The 21,417-nt window shown below is 37.2% G+C and overlaps 1 protein-coding gene across 7 annotated transcripts in view; it reads right to left on the bottom strand.

Moving 5' to 3' along the window:
* The window catches only part of EXOC1 (exocyst complex component 1), a 32,789-nt gene extending 11,728 nt beyond the window's left edge, over positions 1-21,061 (bottom strand). The window contains exons 1-12 of one of the 7 annotated variants that reach the window (XM_086612385.1): positions 21,005-21,061; positions 16,443-16,576; positions 15,455-15,585; positions 13,269-13,428; positions 11,397-11,584; positions 10,215-10,442; positions 9,846-9,978; positions 9,543-9,652; positions 8,969-9,022; positions 4,850-4,999; positions 3,320-3,425; positions 361-405 (exon numbers count right to left, since the gene is read on the bottom strand). In XM_086612385.1, coding sequence (XP_086468511.1) covers positions 361-405; positions 3,320-3,425; positions 4,850-4,999; positions 8,969-9,022; positions 9,543-9,652; positions 9,846-9,978; positions 10,215-10,442; positions 11,397-11,584; positions 13,269-13,428; positions 15,455-15,585; positions 16,443-16,566 — 1,429 coding nt within the window. In that variant the 5' untranslated portion in view covers positions 16,567-16,576; positions 21,005-21,061. Of the gene's footprint in view, positions 1-360; positions 406-3,319; positions 3,426-4,849; positions 5,000-8,968; positions 9,023-9,542; positions 9,653-9,845; positions 9,979-10,214; positions 10,443-11,396; positions 11,585-12,368; positions 12,390-13,268; positions 13,429-15,454; positions 15,586-16,442; positions 16,690-16,780; positions 19,290-20,602; positions 20,618-21,004 lie in introns of those variants that run through there. The other 6 variants (XM_086612387.1, XM_086612386.1, XM_086612388.1 and 3 more) reach the window with 6 other exon arrangements.
* Positions 21,062-21,417: the final 356 nt, after the last annotated feature.

Raw genomic sequence — 21,417 nt, 5'->3', positions numbered from 1 at the left:
TAGTCTAGGGACACAAGACACAGTCTATACATGTAATAAAAGTTGTCACCCCAGCCTACTGGAAGAGCTGGAAAACTACAACAAGCTTTCAGGCACAAACATGTATTTTAGATCAACTGGTAGCATGGGAAAACTAAAAGATGTTGTCTTTTACCTGCAAACCCTCCTCTCAACGTCTATGTTGGGCCATTTTAGCTGTGCTTCATTTTTGCCTTGCAAAACCAATGATTCTGCTAACGCTTATTTCATTCTGAACGGGGTGCTTCAGTGTTAGGTAGATTTTTCCATGATGCAGCACTACACCTTGACATTGACACACATGCATTGACAATACCAACTAATGCAACTAGTTATACTCACTCTCAGTTTCCTGTTTGACAGCACTTTCTTTTCGAGGCAGTGTAGCTGGGATGGATTAGGTTGCAAGCATCAAAGACAAAGACAAGTTAAAATGCAGTTTGCACAAACCATGCACAAGATGCAAGTTAAGCTCTAACTGGAAAGAAACATGCAGAGAACTATAAGCAGCAAGTAACTACATTGCAAACACATTTAGTTGGGGAGGTACTATTCTAAAAATTCAGTCTGTAAGCTATATGGAAAACAGAGTAAGTTTCTAAGTATTAAAATTTGCTTTTTCTCCTATAGTGCGTTGAAAGAACATTTTTTTGTAACATGTATTTAAGTTCTCCCAAATTGAGAGGTCCATTAAATTAAGGTTTAATTTGTCAGTTAATACTGCAAGAGACTCAGTTTCCAAGATCAATCATCATATCGATAATAGACATGAAGAAATTAAAACGTATTTATGTAATTTTGTACTGAGTCAGAGAGATTGTCCACCTGTTCAATTTAAAAGACACACACCAATACTGCATAATCATTCATATCAACAGTAAGACTGGCCAACCTTTTCTGTTGCTCGCAAATCAGGATGTTTACATAGAGAATACATCTTTTGTATTCACGCTGAACCAAAAATTGATGACAGCAAATTCGGAGAGGATGAAAACAATCAATATATAGTAAAAAATTTACAAGGTGGTTTTTTATTTTTCCTGGTTTTTGCAGAATAAACAGTTTCCTCAAGTGGACTTCAGTATGAAATTTAGCGTAAGTGGGCATTTGTAGTAAATGGAGAATCCCTAACCAGTAAAAGGCATTTGCATACATACACTAAAAGCAATATGTAGTATTAAGAAGATCTTGATGAGGATGGATGCTACAAGCCCCCCAAAATGGAGCAGGCACGCAGAACCTACTGTAATAGAATGAGTAAATACTTCTAAATGCCACAAACATGTCTTAAATACCAGATGTTCTCAAGTAGGCAACACTACTGACAATTGTAACATCAAACTTGAATTTAATTCCAGACTAGTTTTCAGATCTTGGGGGTTTTGGCAGTTTTTGAATAAAAACGTTTAGGCTTGATATATTTGGCATATGGAACTGTCATGCATTGGTCCCACTTCATCATCCTCAATTTCAAAATGCACAGGATTATTTTTTGGAATCTGAAGAACTATAGGCAAAGATCAGGCCCTGGACAATCAGGGAAGCCACAGTGGCTTTTGAGAAGCCACATCATGTAAACATATGACAGTAGTAGCACTCTTTCCCACATTGATTTTATGGTATTTAAGTATCAAAGTCTTGGCTTCATCAGAAAAGAAGAAAAAAAAAAAAAAAAAAAGGACTACTTAAGACAAGTGTGAATGCTCACGATCCAGATTTTTTTTGTTGCCATAAAGATGCAGACAAAGAACCTTGCACTAGCACAGAATGCCAGAATTCCCCCAGCATCCCCTCTGCATTTGAGGCATTCAAATAGCAGTGCTATTCCCAAAGCACAAAAAAATGGCAAGAACACACACCAACACAGCTCAGAAACAGGTCATCTTTAGGTTTTGAGTACAACTGGAGCGTTATGAACCTATAATATTCCTTAAATAAGTTTACTATTAAGAAGTGATGTATTTTGAATTAATGTGCAACTAGTAATAGCACAACTACTACCTTCCAACATAGAAGCCTTTGAAACTACACACTGTTATAAGCTGCTACAAAATAAATACATTTGCACAAATACACAACGGAAGCCTTCTCAAGATGCAGCTCTTACGTTGGTGAATTGAAGGACTTCTTCCTCCAAAATGCCTGATTGCTCGTAACATTTACATAAGTTCGGAAATTGCTACAAAAACTGTCTGCTCACAAATGCAAATCACAAAAGAAGTGCCAAGGCAAAGTATTGAGAATGTGTTAGAAATCAATTTATATTAAGATAGTGTTTTTCTTCTTGCAATAAGATAGCTTTTCAAGATTTATGAATTTAACTGTTCTGACAACGACATGTTATAGCACCACTTGCTCTCCATGTCTAATAGCTTGCCAAGACTATTTTTCCAGCTTCCCCCTTCCTCATTCAAGCCTCCTCATTCTCCTGCTTTCTTCCTTTCATTACTTTCTGTTCTCCAGTATCGAATTTCAAAGTGCAAGTCCAGGACCCAAAACAGGCTTGACAGAATTTACTAGGTAAAGCTGCACACAAATACTGAATTTAGAATTTGGAAACTAGTGAACTGTGGCAAAAAACAAACAAACAAACAAATTAAACAAGTTTTGAAACAGTGCAGTTTAAAATACAGAATAGCCAATATATAAATACACCTATATCACTGTTGCTGTCTAAGTATTCAGGTTATTATATTAAAAGCTTCACTTCCATACACTAGACTATTTAATCCTAGCAGGAACACATACTCCCTTAAATGGAAAGACCTACAAGTTAACAAAGTATGATTCCTAGTCTCGGACTACACAGATAAACCCCACTGAAAATCCAATGAAATAAGCAAGTTCCCTTGGGCAGAATTAGCAGTAAAACAAGCTTCTTCAAATTCCACCCAAAACTTATTAAAAGCAAAAATAACAGCAGAAGGAACACATACATGCTGCCCAAGCTTTCTTTAATATACAAGACTTGACTTTTCAGATTTGTTCCAGTAATAAATCAGGATAGTTGAAGTAATGAAATATGTCTGGTAGTTTGTTAAAAAGTGAGTGTAGATTTGAAAATCTGAGAAGTATCATAATTTATCCTTCTATCTTGACCAATTCCACAAGATTTCAGTTGTGCATCTTTGGCCTTGTGGAAGTCAGAAGTTTTACCAATCATATTTTTCATCCAACTTTTTTCACTTGCCATAAGTAAACAATTTCACACCATTTTAAAATCAGCCCTAGCTGTTGTAATGAGTATTTTATATGCAAATAATACGATTCAAAGCAAGATATGCGCCTCCTGGAAGCTTACCAAACTTTTTTCCTTCTCTGGTTGTGCCTGTCATCTTGATCTTGGCAACTTCAAAGAAATCTTTTATTTCCCTTTCATACAGTCGTGATAAATAATCCATATAATTCTTAACAGAAAAATATAAAGTTAGTTAACATGTATACATTTTGACTTTGTTATATTACAGTTAAATAGTTGTTAAAAACCAGCAAGTATATAAGTTCTACTAAATAACAAACTGGTTTGGACCATATATGTGTATATATATTTATGTAGCATGCACAAAAACGTATTCCTGATATTTAAGCAGGTTACATTCATTTTCCTAGTGAGTTCAGTGAGCATCAATCAGAAACTGCTACTTCTCCATAAGGAAAGATATGCAATGTGGTACACACGAAAAGGATTACTAGTGGTAGAGCATCATGGAATTCAACTCAAGATCAGAACAGAGAGAATTCAGCACCATTCTCTGTAGCCTCTTTTCCTAGACTCTTACTATCCCTAAAAAAAAGCAAAAAAGATGCCATTCCGACACATCTTCCTGAGTGTGTGACCTCCTTTATTACTATTCTCAGAAGGAAAACAAAAGACCTGAAAACTTTGGGAGACACAAACTTTCTGTGCCTACTTGTAAGATTCAATCAATCCCAAAATAATTTGTTTGCAACACTGCCAAAAATAAGCTCAAATTTTAAAGAGACAAGAGGCACAACAACTGGAATAAGTTTGAAGATTATCTGTTTTGTTTATATTTTTTAGTACCAAGGTTATAACAATATTTTATTTCTCAACAGAGATCACCCAAGAATTTTTTTTCCTATGTTCTTCAAAATCTTGTTACTTACAAATACGTAAGTCTCTCAATTTTTAATTAGAAGATCACAAAGATGGCAACCATTCATTGACCATTTGCCTTACACTGAAGGCAAAAGAACAACTATTTCTAAGCCATTTTAAGAAGTCTAATTTAAATCTTCCATGGTTGAGTTTTTAAGAACGATAGTACTCTAATAAAAGATGACTTGTTCTGCAAGGACATCTAAATATTTTATGTACTTCTGTAGTAATTTCTTCACTCCATGTCAGTTTTAAACAAGGTAGTTGAAAGTTACATATATACAAAGTCAAAATGTTTCTATTTAATCTACTTTACAAGAGACCGCTGAAGATTTGATATTCCCAAGTGAAATGAAGGTCTGTTGAAATAAAGATGTCACACAGGCAACAAGCACATCAACATGAAAATGGCTTTTATTTTTCTTACTAGACTGTAAAATGGCAAACGTGTTTTATGCAAATATTAAGATTAATATCTTATGATACTTCAGAACAGAGACATAGAATCTTGCAGGAAAAAAAAAAAAACAGGATACAACAAATATCAAAAAAATGAAGACTCCTATTCCAAAGAGGAACAAGAAAAAAGGAGCAGTGAATTAAACTTAAAGAATATTAAAAGGACATGCACACACACACAGGCAATTCTTTTGACTCTCAAATATAGTATAGTATGTACATTCTCCAGCATCATTAGAGCACTTCACATACCTTTGTTAGCCCTTCGTATTTCCCATAATCTGTGTTCTTGAGCCACTCCATCAGTTTAGCATATCGAAGTAAATCTCTGTGAAATGGATGGTGATTGGGTAATGTCAATTCAGCAGAGTGCTGGGCAAGAGTAGAACTCTGATCGTGACCCTTGATAAGAGAACATATTAAAGTCAATCTGGGAGCACTACACAGATGTACTAGAAGTTTCCCAAAAAACTTAAAATGAAGACAGCATCCCATTCCAACAGAAAAGCATCAAAATACCTTGCAGAGAAACAAAGTTACAGATTGAAAAGATGCCTAACACAGTATGGACACTGAGATATTATGGTTGTGGCAGGTAATGCACCTTAGTAAACTTGTTCATTGTAAGGCTTCAGCGTGAGTTAATCTGGCATTTTTTGCATGAGAATGCAAGGTACACCTGAGTGAAGATTTAATGACAAGTGTTCAATTGTTTCTGAAAAATTCTAAGAGATTATTACCTTATTTCTCTAAACAAAACAAAAAACAATCCATAGCTGCTTCTTTTTAAAGATGTTGTTCCCACATAGCGTAAGACCCATATCTTAAATCCCAGTGAATGGGTGGCCTAGCTGTTAATGATGGGCTTTATTCTACACCTGTGAAAGCCTGCTCCCATTTGACCTACTTTAGTCCACTTTAGCCAAGCCTTGATTGAGTCTCTAAAAAACATCAGTTCACACCCATTCTCTCTCCCTCCACACAAGACATGCACCCGCTTTCAGTAAACATTTACTAAACAGTTTATGACATGCAGTATAAACCAACATATTTAACAGTAAGCTACTAATTTCGTGCTCCTCCTTTCTCTGGCTTATCATCTGAAAAAACACCCTATCCTGCAAGTGAAGATCACATCGTATTGCTTGAACAACATATCATTAAGCTTTTTTTAAGCTTTCACTTGTTGAACTCACAAGCTTCTTTAGCAATTCAGGAAGCAAGCAAGGTTAACACCACAGTTCAGCCACGGAGCAGAAGGCACAACCATTAGCCCCGGATTAACAGAGGGAAGGATGAGACTTGATTTCAAAATGGCTTTTATATTTTCTGTAAAAATCTTTTTTACAGCAAGAGAACTTGATCTTAAGTATAGTTTGTGCCATGGCAGCACAAAAAGATTGTCCTAATTGGTCTCCAATTCCTGTAGCATAACATGCAGGTGGTTTATACAGGTGAGTCAACTTCAGTCCCTGACAGAGGAAGCATTCCTGGACAGTTACAATTTTGGATATGACAAGTTGGCAGAATATAAGCTATACAGTTTAAAACTGCCTTTGCATGTCTAAGTTGGAACAGAAGCCAGTTTGGATCACAAAGTCAAAACTAAAGCAACTTTGGCTCACTCTTCTCTATTGTATTGGGTACTAATTCGTTTAAGCCTTTGGTTAAAAAAGCCCTAAAAACTCCGCAATACATTCACAGATTTTTGTTTTTTTAAAAACAAAGATATGAGTCTTTATATTATTTGTAAAATACTAACCTTTAGTAAGTAACGCAATGCAAACATGCCAGCTTCTGAGTAAAACTGGACTACTTTTTTGTAACCAACATGAAAATGCACTTCAAGTCCTGTTCTCTTAACTACAATAAAACTAAAACACAAGTGGACGCAAAGTCACAGCCAACTTCATTCATATATTCTCACAGACAAAGGGAAAGGGTCACACTATAAATCTCCCTTCTAAAAACAATCTTGTGGTCTGACTCCAACAAAAAGCTAATTTTGTAAAGTGTAATTATTGCAACATATAATTTGGAATTGGAATCCAGTCAGCATTAGCCACACAGCTGCTGATGTGATTACTGAGGTCATACTTGATACAGTATGTACTTCTGGGTACCTATGCAGCAAGTATTTTCGACAGATCTTTGATATTGTTTTATTAAAACAAGATACAGAAAACCATTTATGGTTCTCTATCCTATCCCCTGGTGTGCAACTTTCTTACAGCATGCATTTTAATGTTCAAGTTCACTACAGTTTAAGATAATTTACCTGTTGGCTTTCATAGCTTTCTTCAACTAAGTCAGTGCAAAGCTATTTCATATTTCTGCTAGGAAATACTCATCTATCCCAATTTTTATTGCTTCTTTCATCTAACAGTCTTACTCATGTCCCTTTATTACATAAAACTTTTTATTTTTGCTTAGCAGTTGCATTCTTCATAAGCTAGATGACAAATCCCCTCCCAAGAAAAATTTCTCTCTCCAAGCCAACATTAGCCAATAGGACTAATCATTCTGGTTGTCCTAAATTATGTCCTGTTCAGTCTGCTTCAAAACATTATGGAGCATCTAGGTGTACTTTCTCCATCTAATTAATAGGCTTCCTCTCACTGCACAGCCATTTACACCAACCGCTACCAAATGATACCGCAAGTTTGTTTTTCAACTATTTCAGAGTTTCAAAGCTTCAAACTATTTCATATTTCAAAGGCAGAAAGCCCAGAGTTTCCTTTTAATTGAATGTTGAACCTGGTTGTTAAAAAAAAAAAAAAATCTTTAAAGTTATAGGCACACAGTAAAGTTAATCAAATATTATTAGGACACAATAAAGACAACTACATTAACTGTTAGTAAGTTACTGCAAACAGTTTTTAACACTGCAGTGAACAGCAATCCAAAGTTGCATTTGTGTTTAAAACTTTTAAGATTTATTATCATTTTTATGTAAAGGAGATGAAGTATCTTAATATTTTACAACAGTAGTTTTAACACAGCATTAGGTTTGTTTGCTTTAAAAAAAAAAAGAATTTCATGCTTCTAAGATAAATATATTAAGAAGAAATGTCAATGCAACTTTGGTTTTCCATCTAATGAGTTCGGACTCAGAACATGTCTTGCTTATATTAGCAGCTGCCTAGACATCATCATGTTTTCATTTGCCATTTTCATTTAGAAATCTTTATCTGCCTTAGTTTTTTCTGAAGTGCTTTTATTTATTTTTTTAAAAAGAAACATTCTAAACAAATAATGCAACTCTTCAGGCATTAAAGGTAACAAAATATTCCAGTTAGACTTTTCAAAAACATGGGGCTGAGAAATTGCTATATTCTATTCATCAGACTAACAAAACAAGGTCATTTTAGTAAGATAAACTGTTATACCTCCAACACTTGAATCCATATTTCAAAAAGAAGTACACAAACATTTTTTTCTTTTACAACAAGCAAAAAGGCTTTGCAGAGGATCAATCATCTCCTGCAGTTAATGAACTCTTCCTGCTTAACCTTACAGCGAGGTCATATTTATCTGCTGATTAACACCCAACAGCTAACAGCAGGCTAAAACTTTTCAGAGGGCAACTTTATATGAAAGACAAATGTATGGCCACTAGAAGTACCAGAATTTTAAAAAAAAATAAAAAAGAAATTTAAAAATTGCAAATTGGTATCAGCATTCTCAATAGCACTGAAAAGTTTCTTTAGAAGTATTTCATCTAATACATGTAGTATTAAATAGTAATAATAATCTCGTACAATTTTAAAAAATAAAATCCTCAGAACAGAACATCAGAAAAGGCATTCTGTTAAACAGCCACTTTCATATGCAAGTCCAGTATTGATACTTGGTGAATGCATTTACACAGGACTTGGACAACATAGCTTTCACTTGCACATTTAGAGGCCAGGACACATAGTCTGTGTGCAGTTTTCTATACAATTACCCAGCATAACTCTGTTACATTTTCTGCACACAGTCTAATACATAAAAACTAAAACTTCATGCTAATATATATAAAAACAGAATTATTTTTTATTTACAAATATTAGAGTTTCACACAACTGCAGTATCTGTACAGTTGCACATATATTACAATTTCCTGAAAATATTTTTCCTCCATACATCTCAATCTGTCTCTTAGCAATTTCTAGCGATCAGATCAGAGGAAAGTTAGCTCATAAACAGACGAACAAAGCTTGAGGGCTGATAAAAAACACGGAAGTGAGAAGGGGCATAAAAATCTGATGCTCTGCAATCAGTAAGGACAAATTTATTTTTGAAAAGCCAAAGATGCAGCTGCTAGTTAGGTAAGTCAAGCTCAAAAAAATTAGTTAGAAAAGACTGTATCAAACCCGATGTACTCACTGAAACTGAAAGATAGGAGGACCTGTTATAGAGTTGAAGGAGGGTCTGAGTAAACTAATTGGAGATAAAAAAGTACAGATATTAAAAAACTGGTGCTCAAAAACACAACCAGCCTTTAGGAAACAAGTCTTAGGACACTGATTTCTGAATGTTTCAAGTTAAGGCTCAAAAAAATAAAAGTCTTTATACGTTTTACTTTTTTTTTTTAATGGCCCTTGCAGTTCAGACAGAAAGAAGTTCAAATGTTCTCAGCTTCTGACACCCTTAAAAAAAAAAAAATCAATGCTTTTTCTCCTCAATCAAGATTTACAATTAAAATAAATCCTTATATATCACATGATGTATTTAATTCAGACAGCAAACCCACTAAAAAGGTGGATTTTTTTAAATGTAAGAGAACTTCTGTAGGCAACTATAGTTTGGTATGCTAAGTAATATCTCTGCCTGAAGTGCCTCTAGCAGTCCATTCATTTACTGATTACTTCACAAAACAAGTCCAATTTTAGGTGGATTGTTTTTCTTCTCAGGAAAAGTGTGACTGAAGATTTCACATGAAATAGTTAAGAAATAATACCTGCTGAACAAACACGCTGTTCAAATGACTGGCAAGTCTCCGTGCAAACTGCTCGCGCAAGTCACTAAACCTCTGCTGTTGCTGTTTCACCGCATGAAGCATATCATGTCCTAAAAACAAAAAGAACTTCACAGAGTACAAAACATATAGTAGTATATTGTATGTGGGAACCAAAACTACCAGAGGTCGTAATTGCCTCAATCTACAGAAACAAAACCTGAGACTTGTCAGAAAGGCACATACAATAAAGGCACTACCATAATAAATTGTGTATGTTAGACTGCAGCCTAACAAAAACATTACCTGGACGAAGAGCTACATTCATACACTGCAGAAGGGCATCTGCTGCATTAGTGCAGGCCTCAATGCCTCGAGAAGATGTCAGATCTCCCTCCTGAAGGGCCTTTATATGACCTTTAGCCAAATCCATGTGATTCTACAAAATAACAGATAGCACTGTCCATAAGCAGGTTAGTTTGTTATGCTGCTGAACCAAAAATGAGAAATACAATTCCATCATTATAAAAACTTACTGAAGTTAGTGCAATAATAAAACAGAAAATAAATTCATTATTTTAAATTAATCTCATACATGGTTGCTAAAGAGGGCTACAAGCTAAAAGAATTTTATACTTGATGTGAACAACCACTGTAAACACTAAAAATGCTTACCACTAAGAACTCTATCTCTGACAGTAGTTTCACATTATTTGTGTTGCTGAGATGGATTAGATGGTTACTTTCTGAAATTTGATCCATTTGCTCTTTTACACTCTGAAGCATTTCTTCGTAACTGCTCAGCTTTAGCTCAATTTGGTCAACTTCCTTTAGAGCTTCATCCAGTAACTTCATCAAGATATTCACCTGTTTCTCCGAGGCCATAATTGACTGGATATTTGCCTGTACAGAAAATTAAGCCACAACATTCTAAGAGACATTTTTATACCTCAAAAGCATTCTGATATCTCCTTCTGGCTCTATTACTGTCAAATAAACACTTTCCAGAGCTCTTGATGAAAGCAACAAAACAATATAAACTTGCAGTACTTCTCATTTAAAGTGTTATCAAACACAGCAGTTCCTCAGTCTACGACACTTTTTTATTTCATAAAGAAAAGATATAAAACCAAAACTTTGCTTAAGTTCTTAGAATTGAAGTACTGATCTGAAAAAAAAAAAACAAAAACAAAAAACAACAGTAATCTCTACCATACTGGAACATTTTTAATGCCAGAAAAACAGCTTAGGTGATAAGGTCACATTTACTGTTGCAAAATGAGCTCTCTCTATGATAACAGCCATTTTCAAAATACAAGAGAAACATACAACTTGAGGAGGTTGTTCACTGTTCCCTCAAGACAGTATCTCCTGCATCTCCTTAAGTTTTCTAAGCAACCTCTAGAACGTTGGGTAAAAAAACAAAATAGCAAACAATAGTACTGTTACAGACAGCCAAATACTGCAACGTTACTAGGCTAAGCCAGTTTCCTAATTACACTTAGAGCAGTATTTTAGGCATAAGGGTTCACATGCAGAGACATAAACATCTGTTCTCTCTCTCCTTGCACCCCTGCCTTCAAGAAAGGTACATGCAGAAGGCCTTCCTTTTTTCTTCTCAACTCCTTATTTGAAAGCCTGTGACTCACCCCTGAAGGTGTGGAAGGTAAAGAGCAAAGATGAAGATCTTTCAAATCTGATAATAGACAGGATGTAGCTCTGCTGAGGAGCAGATATAGATCTATATCTAGATATGCAGCAGAACACGTTAGCTACCTTTTCAAAGAACACTACATAGTCAGTATCAATGAAAACAGTTCAACAAGCTAACACACTGTACATAGAAGACATGTTTACCCCATCTAGCACTTGCAGCTCTCTCGACAACTTCTCTGCAAAGGCTTCAGCATTAGAAATAGCATATTCACACCCTTCCATCATTATTTCAATATCCTGTTCTTCTCTTGCATTTAACTCCTGGTATTCATCCACAGACTCTTCATCGCCTCCTGCGACACTTTGGTTCTCTCCACTTGGAACGGATTCTTACGTAGAGAAGGGAAACAGAACACGTTATCAAGTGCAAAAAGTCACAAGCATTTGAAGAGTACTTAAGTATGTTCCACTGTCTTTAAGTAAATTAATCCATTCAACAACTTTCGTAACAAGCACTTGTTACCTACACACATTTTTTTAAAATCTCAGTCTTCCATGGGCTTCATTAAGATTTCCAGAACTGGTTCCCAACACTGATGTCTTTCAAATTATGCAACATAAGCAAAATACAAGAAGCCACCTTCCTTTATTGCATGTACAAAGGGACACACTATCTCACTTTATTCACCTCTCACACTGGTAATCAACACCAGAATATACTGCAGTATTATGCTAGACTTGTTAGCAGATGATCAGTAGAAGTTAGGTTCTCTCTTTTGGTAGACGGTGCATAAAGGAAACATACTAAAGTTGATTAAGAAATGTAGAACTGAATAAATAAAATATATATATATACACTCAAGACAAGTTTCAGAGTAGGAAAGTAAGTATGTGAAAGTAAGTAAGTGAAAACTATATAACAATGTTTTCATGAACTATGATTTCTTGTGGCAGGGCTTACTCAATCCAACAAGCCAGTCAAAGGCTGACAAACGATTTACAGAACATTAACGCAGTCCAGCCAGAAAGTGTTTAGAACATTTGAAACATCTCTTATCTCTAGCAACTTAACAAGCGATCCAAGGCACTATTTAAAAAAAAAAAAACAAACCACACACAGTATTTAAGAAAAACTGCTTACAAAGCAGAATAAAGGAAAAAGGTGTTACGCACCTTCTGCAACTTTAGGCAGTTCTGAAGAATAAAAAGGAATGGAAAAGCAGAGGAAAGGAAGCAGAGAATGTTAGCTAGACAAAGCATGAACAGTGTGTATATTTTTAAGTGGCAGTAAGTTTGAATGTTTTAATATTGCACGAATTTGAAGAGTTAGAGGTTGGTTAAAAGTAAATTTCAGTCAACACCAAAATAGAGAAATGCTATCCTCCCTGTTAGACATTTCTAAATCACTTTCTTCTCCACAGCCAGTTTAGTATTTAATATCAACAGTTCAAACACTTCTGACAGACTCAATATGAGATTTTCTTACTCACCAGGCTTTACCAAAAAAAAATTAACTATTAAAAGATAACGTGACTGTAAAAATATTTATACAGCATGAGTGAACAAGATACAAAGCATTCTTAGCAACCAGTCACGTAAACGCTAGTGAGGTCCAGCAAAATTTAACATATGCTTGCTTTTGCTTCACAGTTTATACACTAGAAATTTCATATAAAACTCATATAACCTTTAGCATGCTACTGAAGCATCACTTTTTAAAGCATTTTTCTAATTCAGAGGAAGTTAAAACAGGAACAAAAGCAGATTCATTACACATTTAGACCTACTAGATCTTGCGGGTAGATTTTATTTTGTTCAAGAAACAGAATGTTTTAGAAATACAATAACCTTATCAATATTTCGACCTTCATTAATGAAGTATTTTGTCTTGGTTCTCAGTTTTCTACCAGAAAATCTGTTATTTAGTCACCTTGTTTATCTGAAGACGTAGAAAACATAAAAGAATAAAATCGAATAGGAAAACAACATGAGGACAAGGATTTTTTTTTAGTATAGCTGTTTTAAATAATAATTATTAAACTTTACACTTAAGATACAGTTGTAGAAATTTACCTTCCAAAAGCTGTGAACTAACATTAGTAAAGTCAATTTTCTTTCTAAGATATCTCTGATTGAGTTTCCAGATACATGAAATGAAGGTGTTCTTTTCCACTGTGCTGCTTGCAACCCATTTGTACACTTTGTCAAAATGCAAGTCAAATTCAGGATTCTCCTGCAAAAGATGATATAAGTTACAGGCTCTGAGCAGCAGAATTTGTTTATGCATTTAATTATTGAGATGACAGCATAAAAATAAAAATGAAATTACACAGATGCCAACCTTAAGCTGATCTGGCACCCTGATGCACTTAGTGAAGGCGCTAGAACACTGAAAGTGAAAAACCAGAATCCATGCTATGAAGACAGTATTTTGTCAAGGCAGATAAGGCAACAATAACACATAATACAAAGATCTGTAAGAGTTTCAACGAACGTTTGGCAGTGCTGTCTGCCCTGAAACACTGTCTTCAGAATGACTAATGCCTTACGTTAGCCTTCTGAAATGAAAAATGGTAGCTGGAATTACTGACAGCACATACAACACAATTTACGGAGACAGGGGAATAGGCAAGGGTAGAAAACATTTTATAGATATGATAGCATTTGATAGCACTGAACAGGTGCTGTATCAAAGATCATTTGTTTTTTTAATGGTAAAAAAACACATTATAGAAGTATTTTCAACTAGATTTATTGCCTGATGAGAATACTGCTTTGATAACAATTGATTAAAGTACTTTCCTTTCTACAGCCACTTATGAACTCAGTACGGACTGCAACGAGTGATAATCTGTTTTAAAGCTCATATTCCAAGCATTTTAAAAGGTCCAGCCTCCTTCTGATGAAAAACATTATTGCCTCAGATATATGTTAAATTCTTACTTACATATAGTTTGTAAAAACTATTATTGCTGCTGCTTATTACTTCTATTGTCACTACTATCTGCAAAAGCAGGCTGCACGTGAAACTGCACACCACGGGAAATGGTATTTCCTGAACAGTACAATAAAAGCAGTTCTGCCTTTTTTCCGCAGATTACATTGATACATTTTTAAGCAAAGAGTATCATTACATAAAATTTGAGTTGTCCGACAATTAGTGCAGAAAAGGCTTGTGTCAAAAGAGTTGCATAGGATCACATGTGGAAACCGAAACGTGATGCACTTATCAAATTTAATTCTGACTTTTTTTTAATATGAGAAAATTTAGCAGTCAACATTTGGTTCTGAAAGAAAATTTCAAAATCACTCTTTAGAGTGGTATATATATTACAGTGCATTTCTGAAAACAGTTAACTGAATTCTGTTTAGCAAGAAAAAGCCCTGAAAGATGGTACAATTTTAAATGGAACCTTAACTTGAAAGAAGCAATTCTCCAACATGGTATTTAGGACCAGCAAAGAAAAATCTAAAGTCTAGCCAACTAGTATATGGATAACTGAAATAAGACGTATTTAACTTATGCTTGGGGAGGGCGAAACCAAAGAATTTTCAACTTCATAGCATTCTGCACTATTCTTCCAAACCACCAGTTAACAGAATATGAAAACAGACATCACAGGATGAAGAATTTTCATCTCTGCCTGTTTGTACATCTTAGTTTATGTCAACAGATGAATTTAAATCATCAAAAATAGGTTACTCTTTTCTATGGAAAAGAACATCACCTCAGGACTGTACGCCTTCCAACAAATGGCTAACGTCTTAACTTAGAGAAGAGATAAAAGAGCTCACCTTCAAAAGCTTATTTACTGCTCATTAAGAAGGTTTTCAGTATCCAAGCAAAAAAACATTACATGTAGCTCAATGTCCTTAGTAAGACGGTCACAAGTTTTTTTTAAGGGGAAACTAAGCTTGGATTAAAAATGATACAAAACTTGAAACAAACAAAAAAGTACTGGTCCTTAGCACAAGCACTGTACAGTCACTGAAAGACCACTACAATATGCAAGGCAGATATGCAGATTATTGCTATTCAAGTACATCTAGACTACTCTTACTCAGTTTACCAGGGTTATATTCTTGGAAAGGCTGGAAGAAACACAGGTGTAAGCAGCACAGGAATGTATCATACTAATTCCTAATTAATGCGTTATCAATCCAAGCTTTAAAGCAGTTGATATCAAGGAAATTAACTCTAACTTGGAACCGAAAGGATGTTCTGAGCAGAACACTAAACCAAGAAGAGTTACACATACTTTAACAGCATCTTTGGCATCAACAACAGCAAGATCTCGAAGCGCCCATGCAGTCTGTCTTTTGTAGAAATCTCCCTTGTCAGATTTTTTCACTTTTACCACATTTACTTGCACTGGTCGTTCTGTTGTCACTGTTAAATGAAACAAAATACTAATTTCAAAATGCACAAATTACTTCAACATCTGTTTCTACTGTACTTCAGCTTCTGAAATTAATTGCCTGTGGATGAGATTTCAGAATATTTATTTGATGAAAACAAATAGAGACCCTTTAAAACATTTTCATCCACAATATCCACAGCTCAGTTTAAGTCTCAGTCAACCAGATATACATCTCTATACAGCTTGTGAAGTAATGAACCCAATTTACAGATATTTCCTTGATAAAGCAGACTTCAGACCATGGCCATACTGACAAAGCACAGAGGTAAGTGGAGATTATAGTCAGAATAAAAACATTTTCTGAGATTACTCAGTCAAAAAAAAAAAATCTAGCAAGCTAATTTATTGACAGATCAACCCAAAGCACCTAATTTTTCAAAGAGACACAATATAATACACATGCACTTAAAGGAACATTAGAACTCAGTTCAGTTACTGTGCGCCTTCCCAGAGCCCTCTGCCTTGGACTCTAACCAATACTCTTTATTGTGTTTTATTTAGGCGGATCAGTCTAAAGGCCCACTAAATTCCCTTCTAAGCACTACAGAAAGCCTGCTTCAAAAGCCCACCAGTCCCATGCAAATAATTTTGATTCATTCATTTCAAATTACAATGAGATCTGGGAATAAAAGTACAAGGGTTTCTTTCTTTTCTAACAGAAGCAATAATGGAAGTACAAGTTACAATTGATTTTCTCGATTAGAAACGCAAAGCACCTGTTTTATACAGAGCAAGAATAGATATTGTTAATAAAGCTAAAACAAAGGTAACTGAATAAAAAAAACAAGGTGAAGAACAAGAAACATTGTATGTTATTACTACGTACCTGTGGCACATAAAAAGCAGTTTCTCTTCTTTTTGCCTGCTTTGCACACGTTTACAATGCTCAACAAGCGTTCATCGTTGGGAGTGAAAATATCCCTCTGTAAAGCATGCTTGATTGCAGTCATTTTCTCTCAGCTGAAAGATTTTAAGAAGTCATAATACATTCAGGCATATTTAATACACACAAAAAAGAACCAGTCATTTACTTACAGCAACTACAGCTTTTTGAAATTAAATATTACAGGTAACTTAATGAATCATAACCTATACAAGCATAATAGATGGGTAGAAGACCCATCCACATTAGAAAAAAGTCCAAGATAAAGCTTACTATCTTACTTCAGTTTGACAACTGTAATTTATCAGCACTAGGATGATCCTTCTGCCTAATTTAATGGAGAACAAAAAGCTTCTTAGTAGTAAAGTGGAATGTGAGGCATTAACAGAATAAGTTTAAATGGGAACCAAGAAAAAAAAGGTTCGCTCACTAAGCAGTGGAAGGTTAGAATGGGTATGAATGCTGTGGATCTGGTAAAAATCTGTATGAAGACAGCTTAAAAAAAAAAACACACAACAAAAAAAAACCCACACAACCACAAAATTTGACAGGATGGAGAATGTGAAACTACAGTCGCTACAGTGATGACCTTAAATGAAACTTCAAGTCCAGAATCCTTCAAATATACCTAAAACTTCCAATTTTCAGGACTCTCTCACCAAAGCAAGGTTATATGTTTGGCAGACCAAACTAAAAATAATGTTACATTTAGAGGGAGAAGATTTACAGGAAGATTTCTGGAATACATTCTGGAATGACTACAACGACATATTGTATCAATCCATCACTCAGATACCACAATTTCAAATCCAACAAATTACTACTTTTGAGCCTTGGTGTACCACATCCACATCCTAATTCTCTTTGGGTAGAGGGGGGAAAAAAAAAACCACAACCCAAAAAAATCATTCTGATTGAGCATCAGCATCCTTGCATGCTTCCTCACTCCCTCCTCCCTTGGTATCATAAGAGAAATTCTAAATTAGTAATTGATCCCATGTTATGAGAGCGTTCTCAGGTATCCTGCTCATACAGCTTTCTTAAAGTAGAATTAAGTACATCACATTCTATTTGGTGGCAAAAAAAAAAAAAAAAACAACCAACCAAAAAAAACCAGTCTGTAGTAGTTTTCCCAGGTTGATACCTCGTAAAGAACATTTGTGGTAGTTATCTGTTATCAAATTCATCATAGCCAATTCCTGGAGGGTTACTAGAAACTTATTATTACCATATGAATGGCACAGTGTTTATAAATTAACTTTACCCAGCAAGCAGGCATTACTGTGGTTTTTTTAAGTAATGAAAACATAAGACACTGCAGAGGGCCCATGTAATAGAATTTAATAAATTTTTCTTAAGTTAGATTTATCTTCTGGATATTGAAGTCTCTTTCATAAAAGCTTCCTTACAAGAGAACAGCTCCTGGAGGACACAAACTATGGGGACAGATACAGATCTAAGGCAACAAATCTCTGAGCCTCCAGAAATACAGCACTGGATGTCTTTGTTTTGTGTTCTAATGTTTTGCAAAGACCTGTTTTGCTGCTCTTGCCAGCTACTACACACTATTAAATTTAACAGGCTGTTCTTCTTCCTCTTTAACCTCAAATGAGAGTCTGGCAATTGTTACAGTAATGCAGAATAAAGAAAAGTATCTTTGTAGCTAGTAGAAACTTCAACTTCAAGGCCATCTAGATCTGAAAAGGCTACAACACAAGTTTGCACAGGTAAGTCCATTAGGTTTGACTAGTTTGCTGCCTTTTCTTGGATGCATGGACTGGACCTCAGAAATGGAACACGTTTTTTAATTACGGAGTTTCCTATCCAGCAAGGGAGTAACCAGATATTTCAAAAAAAGAAAGAAAGTAAGCATGCATGCTTAGTAATAAATCAAGAGATTTCAAGGAATCAAGTGGTGACCTTGAACCCTCTAACCAAATGCTAAAAAAGACACACTTCTGCTGAAAGACAGCACACAGACATTACTTATTCACTCTCCTAGCTGTTGCTGTAACAGCAACACAGGAGATTGTACAAGGCCATCAAGAACCACCCCTTCTACCTCCTGGTACATTGGCAGATATAGTTTAATGTCAACGATGTAGTCGCATACCAAATCATACCGTTAGGTTGCATAAATGAGGCGCATCTGCCATTAACAGCAAAAGTACTTTCCTAACAACCCCAAAAGTTTGCTTTCTAGTTTTTCTGCTCATTGACAAAAGAGTTTTCGGGTGATTTGCAGGAAGTAGAGGACTACAAAAGGAGGCAGAGAGAGACTGGAGAGGAAGCGGGAATGGTGGGATCTGTTCACAGGGTTCCCCCTTCCAAATGATTCACCTCTGCAGTAACAGCAGCCATCAGTGAGAGAAAGCGAAGAGAAGAAGGGGCTGTAAAAAATGAAAGCTGTTCAGATTTGTATGATGCATTAACAACTGGTTTGTTTAAAAACAATCACTGAGAGTTCTGATTTTCTTTGGCAATGCCTTCAAGTAAGTATTCAACACGCTTGGAGAAAACCATTTGTACTTCTAGCACGTTCATTTATGATGACGGATTTGCAGAGGTAAAATAAGACCAACATTAAATTAATCATGCACCAAACAAGAAAAAAATGCCAAGGAAGTCACAAAATTCTGAAAGAGACTTCTGAGGCAGACTGCAGTATGATCACCTGGTTCCCTAGCAAAGTATAGTCTAGTGCCCACCAGATTCTAGAAATCCGGGCCATGAGAGATGGGATGACACCATCCAGTACTCAAGCTTGCAGAGATCAATCATATAGAAGAAAAAAAAACACAAAACAAAACAAAACAAACCCCACTAAGCTCCAGAGAATTAAGGAATTGGCAAGAGTCACCTGATTCAGAACAGTTGCTCACACTACAGAGATTCTAGGTAGACTAAAAAGAGCCACACCTAGACATCACATTTCAATGTTTTTATTTAAATACAGAAGCTCCAATGTTACTCTGAACTTGTGTATTAAAATTCTACAGTGCATTAAAAATATGATTAATATACATTACATTTTACACTGCCTGATACCAAGACAGTAAGTGGAGTTAAATTTTAAGTTGTATTCTTCTCTTGGAGATGCTGGGGTTGCTTTCTCTGACAAAAACACAGCACAGACAAAAACTCCTTGGCACTTGAAACAGAAAAGGCACCAACTTTTCTTTTAGTCTTTTATGTCCCACCATGCCTCAGCTCAGCTGGCCACCACCACATCGCTCATCTCAAGGACCCCAGTAGTTTGAAAGACTATAACCCAAGGGCTTTGGGAAAACAAGGGCCAACATATCAAGCTGCAATCAGTATAGTCAAGCATACAGAGCTCAGTGCATCCAAAGAAATGCTGTTTCTATGACATCTCTATGGCAATGTAACACTCCATAGCTGCTAACAATTTTCCTTCCCTTTCATCAAATGCCCAGCTTGTTTCCCAAATTGCCTCAGGTCGTCACTCCTGTTACTCTTCAACAAGTGTGTAAAAGGAACACACAAAGTATCGACAACCTGCTGTATTTCAGAAATATCCCTGCTCCCTCCTGATTTAGGGTTTTACTTTCTGCCCTAAATCACATTCAGACTGCTGCAACTTGCTAACTTTCCAATTTCAGCGCTAACACAAGTTGTCCAGGTTGTACAGAATACACCTTTCCCATAAAACAGAACATGTTAAACCAGAGATCGAAGACTTGCTCTGACAGTCCAAATTCTGTTACAGACTCAACCCCCTTAGTCACAGCCACCAAAACCTTCACAATGTGCCAGGGCCAAGAACGTCACTAAGCTCTTCACATGACTCAAGTTGTCCCAAAGGGACATAGAATTCAGCACAAAAAGGTGGAGAGGAAGCTGCTTCCTCAGAAAAATGCTTCAAGAGAGCTGAGACCATGTCAATAAATCCCTTTAGACACTGCTGCATTTCTTCCTCCCAGTAATGTTACAGACAAAGCCTCGGCTACATGAAATCTATCAAAGACAACACATCACAGTCACAGCCTGTCCAGGAAATACACGGGAAGGACTGGATAGAGCGATTTGATGAGTGAGCGCTGCTTAGCCTCTCTAAGTGTGTAAACAGGAAAACATGCTACTTCGGCATCCCATCGGGTCCAAACACCACTTGAGAGCGCAGCTTCACTGTAACATCCCCGGGAATCAACCAAAAGATCAATCATTTGGCAGGAAAACTCGGAAGCGTCGCCTACAGCAGCGGCGGCGGCCTCCCAAGGGCGCGTCCGACACCAGCTGCACCGCCGCCCACCTGCCAGTCCCGCAGAAAGCGCCCCGGAGACAACCCTCTGCGCAACCGCCGGCAGGAGACGGCCGCGGCGCCCCGCCACCACCACGGCTCCGCCCCGAGCCCGGCGGCCCGGACGCGGCCGAGCTGCCCCGCGGCGACCGGCGGGGCCCGGCCCGCCGAGGAAAAAGCAAGCAGGCCCCCACGCCCGGGGTGGGGGGAGGGACGGAGGATGCTGGGGCCGCCTCGCTCTCACCGCGGAGCCGGGACGGGACGGGACGGGGCAGAGAAGGGGGCACCTCCGCCTCCAGCCGCGGCGGCTCCGGCGGCACCGCGCACCCGCAGCTGCCGCTTCCGCTCACGTGACTGCAGCAGCCAGACGGCCGGCTAGGCAGCCCGCACAGCGCCCCCTGCTGGAGGCGACGGGCGTAACGCCAGTAACGCCCCGTGACTGCCGTCCGCCGGCGGAACGGGGCGGGGGGAGAGAGGGAGGGGCGGATCGAGCCAATGGGAGCGCGGGCGGGGCGGGCCAATGAGAGCGCGGGCAGGGGCGGGGCGGGCCAATGGGAGCGCGGGAGGGGGCGGGGCGGACGGGGCTGGCTGTGGCGCTGGGATGCGGGGATGGCGAGGGGCGGGGGCAGCCGGCGTGGGGTCTGGGGCGCCTCTCCT

Source organism: Tauraco erythrolophus, chromosome 5 (genome assembly GCF_009769465.1).
Source record: "Tauraco erythrolophus isolate bTauEry1 chromosome 5, bTauEry1.pri, whole genome shotgun sequence".
Lineage (NCBI taxonomy): Eukaryota > Metazoa > Chordata > Aves > Musophagiformes > Musophagidae > Tauraco > Tauraco erythrolophus.
Note: the sequence above shows the minus strand (reverse complement) of the source record. Positions and strands in the feature narration are given on the sequence as shown.